This window comes from Pteropus vampyrus, unplaced genomic scaffold (genome assembly GCF_000151845.1).
Source record: "Pteropus vampyrus isolate Shadow unplaced genomic scaffold, Pvam_2.0 Scaffold19, whole genome shotgun sequence".
NCBI classification, from domain to species: domain Eukaryota; kingdom Metazoa; phylum Chordata; class Mammalia; order Chiroptera; family Pteropodidae; genus Pteropus; species Pteropus vampyrus.
The window spans coordinates 7,977,234-7,982,715 of record NW_011888800.1 but is presented as its reverse complement, the minus strand read 5'-3'; the positions used below and the strand labels follow the sequence as shown (position 1 = coordinate 7,982,715).

Below are 5,482 nucleotides of genomic sequence, written 5' to 3'. Positions count from 1 at the left end.
AAAAATAGTTGTAACAGGATAAGATAAACATAGGGTTAATATCATATGTTGTAAGGAGTTTACACCTTTAAGAAGTATTAGAATTCCTATACATAAATTGGGAAAAGACAAAAACAAATTCTTTAGGAAGAGAAACTATAAATAACTCTTTGAAAAAAATAAGTCTTGTCAATAAATGGAAATTAAAATGAAAGTTCAGTATTATTTTGACTTATAAAACTAGCAAAAACTTTAATTTTAATTTTAATTTTTTTATTTTTGGGTGGAGGAAGAGCAGTTTTATTTCATTCTTTAAATTTGTGTACTCACATTTAGTACTATATAAACTTGTCTTTAGAATTTAATTTGACTCGGGCAGTATCTCACCTGAATTTATTTGGAGAAATGCAACTTGGCCATTCTGCCTGAAAATATTGAAAAAGCTGCCAAATTCGAAAATAGAGTATTTACAATCAGAAATTTTAAGTTAATCTCCATACATTTTAATTTATTATTGGGTTAATTTTATACTTAGCATATATTTTTAAGGTAGGTGAAACATGTTATCAGGATATTATGCAAGAAATCACATCTTTTGCATAGGTGGTCCCCTGGGTTGTACTTTCTGGTAACAAAAAATATACACTGGCATCATTAAACTGTACTCATAGGTTATAAAAATTGTACAAAGCCATTATGAATTTTTAAGTTTAGAAGCCTTTTAATAGTTAATCTTTGAGCTTAAAGGAATAAAAATGAAAATAGTCCCATACAAATGAGCAAACACTTTTAAAAGATGTTTTATTATTTTTAAGGGTTCTAACACAAGAAGTACTTCACATAGTGGGACTATACATTAGTGAAAAAAAATTATTTGCCAGTTTTTGAAACAGATATAACTTTATATAGTTAAGTACACAAATTTTAAGTATACAGCTTGACAGATTTTTACATAGATGTACATTTGTGTAACCACCATCAAGATCAAGAGCTAGACCATTTCCATTTCCCTGAAGCTTCCCACGTACACCTTCCAGTCACAACCCCCCCCCGAAATATAACCATTATTCTGACTTCTGTCATTATAGATTTTGTCTGTGCTTGAACTTCCTATAAATAAACCATACTGCATGTAAGCTTTCATGTCTAGCTTTAGCTCACCATAGTTTCTGAAGTTCATGTATATTGTTGCATGTAGCAATAGTTATTTTTTATTACTGTGTGATATTCAATTTCTTCTATAAAATTACAGAAATGATCTCGTATGGGTTAACCAGAGGCAACATGAATCTTAACATTTAGACATATTTACTGTCTTTACTTTACAGTATCATATGTGGAATTTATATTTGTAATTTTATGGGGAAAATTGAAAATTTTAAAGACTGATTCTTGGATATGAAAGTAAATTGAGAGAAGAGAGCAAAGGCTTTGACAGCCTACAGCTTCTTTTATTCTACCCACAGCTTGTCCCATCCTATGTGCTTATAATCATTTAAATATATGTATACAAACCTGGGTACAGCCATGCCACCCTGAACGTGCCTGATCTCGTCTAATCTCGGAAGCTAAGCAGGGTCGGACCTGGTTAGTACTTGGATGGGAAACCACCTAGGAATAACAGGTGCTGTAGGCGGTAAAAAATAAATAAAACTAATAATAAAAAGCTACACTTCGGCTTTTAGTGCTTAGTATCATTCAGCAACAAATCTTGAGCACTTACTATGTTACCGGCCCTATTCTAGGTTCTAGGTAATTAGATTTGCTGTATAACCCAGCTCTGGAAATTCATGGAAATTGTTTCTTGAGGGTCAGATCAAACAGTGCTTGCTTAATCTGGATATGCATAAAAGGACATTTTTTAAAATGCATATTCCAGAGCCTACCAAATTAAAATTTAGCTATTGGGGGTAAAGCTTCGGGTTTTATATATTTTAAAAGCTTCTTGGGTAATTATAGACCAGCTAACCTGACACTGATTTAAAGGAAACATTTGGGAGCTATTAAAATAGAGAATCCATTGCAGGAAAGCATATGTTTGATTAATGCAATTATCATATATGTAACTATAATCTTGGTTTTTCTTTTTAGATGTCAAATGCAGCTTTAACTTTATCTTTGGCTACTTAATTTAAGAGGCTAATATCCAACTCATAGTGCCCTTTGAAAAATTCCTACATTTCAAGTTAGAAATACGGGTAACATTATTAGAGTTTGCATTTGTTCTTGATATTACCTACAATACAACTTGAGAATCTTTGGCCACACATTTCAAAGGAGAAAAAAGTCTAAGATGGTCTTCTACAAAATAGAGGATGCTATATTTTCTTTGTCATAAAAATCATTTTATACTTTGCTTTCAGAAGTGGTGTTTTCACATTTTACTTGCTGTTTATCTCTGCTGGTTAAGTGTTGTGTACTTTTATTAGACACGAGAGTGTGTGGAACAGTTACAGCTGGAAGACCGGGTTCTCTGCCTACACAGTAGATGGCGAATCCTCTATGCCGGACTGGCAAATGGCACTGTGGTCACCTTCAATATAAAGGTTAGTTGTTGGGGAGAGAAGACTAAATTCCTATTCCACTTGAAAATAGTGTGAGTTGGGGGGTGGGGGGAGAAGCAGAAGGCACGCATTTTCCTGCTTTCTTGTGAGGAAGCAACGGAATTAGCTGCTGCTTAAAAACAGTTGTCTTCTGGTGTAAGTGAAACAAGATCCTACATTCTGTCTGTGCAGACCAAGTGTGCCAAGACTAAAATGTAACTCTACTAAATTAAACCAAGCCTGACAATTTGGAGCCAAATAATGAGTCACAGGTTAAACTAGTCTTTATCTCATTTTAAGAATGACACCATGAAAAAGAAGCTTAAATTCCTTTTTGAGTATGACATTGCGGTTTGGAACCGATTTAGGGTTTCATGAGGGTAGCCTATTCTGTAAAGTGAACCAAGTCAGAGGTTCGCCTTCATGCCCATGTGGCCTCATTTTTTTCTAACCCAAAGAGAAATCATTTGTTGAACAAACCTTTGTTGAGCATCTGTTATGTTCTAGGCCCCAAGATGAGGCTTAGAAAATGAGTGGGGACCAATTCTCGATGGCCTTTTATATTTTGTTGATATAGTGGGACTTCATTTTGTAGCCTTTAAAAGATGAGAGCCATCCAATTTGTATTTTAAGAAAAGTCACTCTGGAGTTGATGAGATTGGAAAATGTTGGTAAAGATAGAGGCAGGGAGACCATTTAGGAGGCTTTCTAATGGAAGCTGACATGAAAGGTTAGACTGAGGATGAAGAGAAGAGAATGGATAAAAGGTGTAATCTAAGAGGTGGAATTGATAGGTTTGGTTACTAATATGTTGTAGCACTATATCCCAAGGTCATCTGGTCATCTTTTAACAGCGTATTAGAATATTTACTACATTATACTCAATTATAGTATCATTCATATGTTTAGTGAATATCTACTATCCTTCCACATGCTTAGCTGGAACTACTTATAAGAGATACAGTAAAATATGCCATGGTTTTTGTCTTTGAGAAGTTTAAAATCAAGTTGGAAGAATCTAGCACATATAATCAAGTGCCAGGTTATTTGGTTCACTTGCTAGGAATAGATTACAGAAAGGTAATTAGCGAGAGTGTTTGCATTCCAGATGTGAAGTTCTAACACCCTAGATTAGATTCGCTTAGGACAATAGAATAAGAAGAAATACATTTAAAATATTTTAAAGGATAAAATTTGATAAGTACCAAATTCTCCTCTGTTGTAAGATTGTTATCAAAGGTAAATAGAAGTGAGCAAGACTTAGGGGCAAAATGACAAGAAATTCAAATGGTATTTAAATGCTTGAAAAAATCCCAGAGAAGATGGACCTCGAGGCAGAGATTTGAGAATCTCTGCAGAGATATGAATTTTGAAGCCTAACAAAGCTGGGCCTTTTCTGATTTGCCCAAACTCCTAGAATGCAGTGCTTCTGGGATCTCAACAGAAAGCCAGGGCTTTATACCAGGACCAGTCCACCATCGGGCCAAACTCTACCCATCTATCTCCCAGCACCTTAAGATGGCCGAGATCGTTGTTTAGCTCTGTAGGCTTCCAGCTGCTGCTTTGTGCTTATTTAGTTTCCGGGAGTTTTACCCCATGTATTTACCTAAAGTAAACTCTTCTTTAGAGTTTTGGGAAAGTGGGAGACTTTATGAACAAGATTTTTGTGGGGCTAAGGGAAGCGAGTCCAAAATATGAGATAAAGGAATTTGGGAATTCGAGATGTGACCACGCCACTTTGACTGATATATAAAGGCTCTGTAGTCCGCTCAATGATGTCATGAGAGGTGACAGAACCAAAAGTTAGAAGAACATCAGAATTACAACAAGGTGGAGAATGAGAGACTAATTGAAATGATCTAAGAAAATCGCTCTCAGTAGAGAATTTTGGAAACACCATGCAAATAGAGTGCATAAATTTTGGATGACAAAAAAAATAGTGAAATTGTTCCTGGGTCTGTGGCATGGAAAATGTATTAGAAAAAAGGTTGATCATTATCATTAACTTAAGGGAAGAGAGAGAAGATATATAAAGAGAATAAAGTTCTAATTATGATCAGGATAGTGTGGGTTGAAGTTAGAAATGAGTTTATAAGGTAAGAGTTTGCCTCCACTGGAATGGAGGGAAAGGGAGCCATACACAGAAAGAGGTTGGGGGTGGGTATGAGAACTTAAGTACAGGTAATAGAATTTAGAGTTCATATCAAGGTAGTGATTTGGGTCAGTTGATTTTGAGGTTTACCAGTTAAGTTGCTTTTACTTCATATAATGGTGGCTTATTTTTCAGAACAACAAGCGACTCGAAGTCTTCGAATGCCATGGCCCGCGGGCCGTTAGCTGTCTTGCCACAGCTCAGGAAGGTGCCCGAAAGCTGTTGGTTGTGGGGTCTTACGACTGTACCATTAGTGTACGCGATGCACGGAATGGACTCCTCCTCAGAACTCTGGAAGGCCACAGCAAAACTATTCTTTGCATGAAGGCAAGTATAGTGCAGGGGAACGGGAGCTAGTCGTGCAGCACAAATAGAATTGTTTGAACATTTCCTCTGTTGTCTAATGCCTTGCTTAGAACACAGTCATCCTGAAAAGAGGAAGGAGATTACAATTCCTTTCTTCAGGCCTGAGTCACCAGTCACCAAAGGACACACTCTTTAATATGTTAATATGTTAACTTAGAGACAACAAACACTCTAATGCCCTTCTAGGCTACTTCATAATCATTCTGAAGAGGTAACAAACCCAATAATACCTTGCCAATTCATCAGAGTACCTGATTTTAGAACATAAGTTTCAGTTCAGAAAATTTGTCTGAAAAACTTATTTTATACTTAGTTTATGCTCATCTCAAAATAGGTGGAAATTAGAATTGGCCTGTGTGCATTACTAGTTACAGAGGAAACTCAGAGCCTTATACTGAATCTAACTCATTGCATTTTTTTCTTTAAGGTGGTGAATGACCTT

The 5,482-nt window shown here is 35.8% G+C and overlaps 1 protein-coding gene and 1 pseudogene across 1 annotated transcript in view; both read left to right on the top strand.

Annotated features, from left to right (window-relative positions):
- Positions 1-5,482, top strand: part of ZNF106 (zinc finger protein 106) — a 50,596-nt gene that overhangs the window by 35,098 nt on the left and 10,016 nt on the right. The window contains exons 14-15 of the mRNA XM_023527710.1: positions 2,409-2,525; positions 4,810-5,001. Coding sequence (XP_023383478.1) covers positions 2,409-2,525; positions 4,810-5,001 — 309 coding nt within the window. The remainder of the gene's footprint in view (positions 1-2,408; positions 2,526-4,809; positions 5,002-5,482) is intronic.
- Positions 1,497-1,615, top strand: LOC111736347 (annotated as a pseudogene).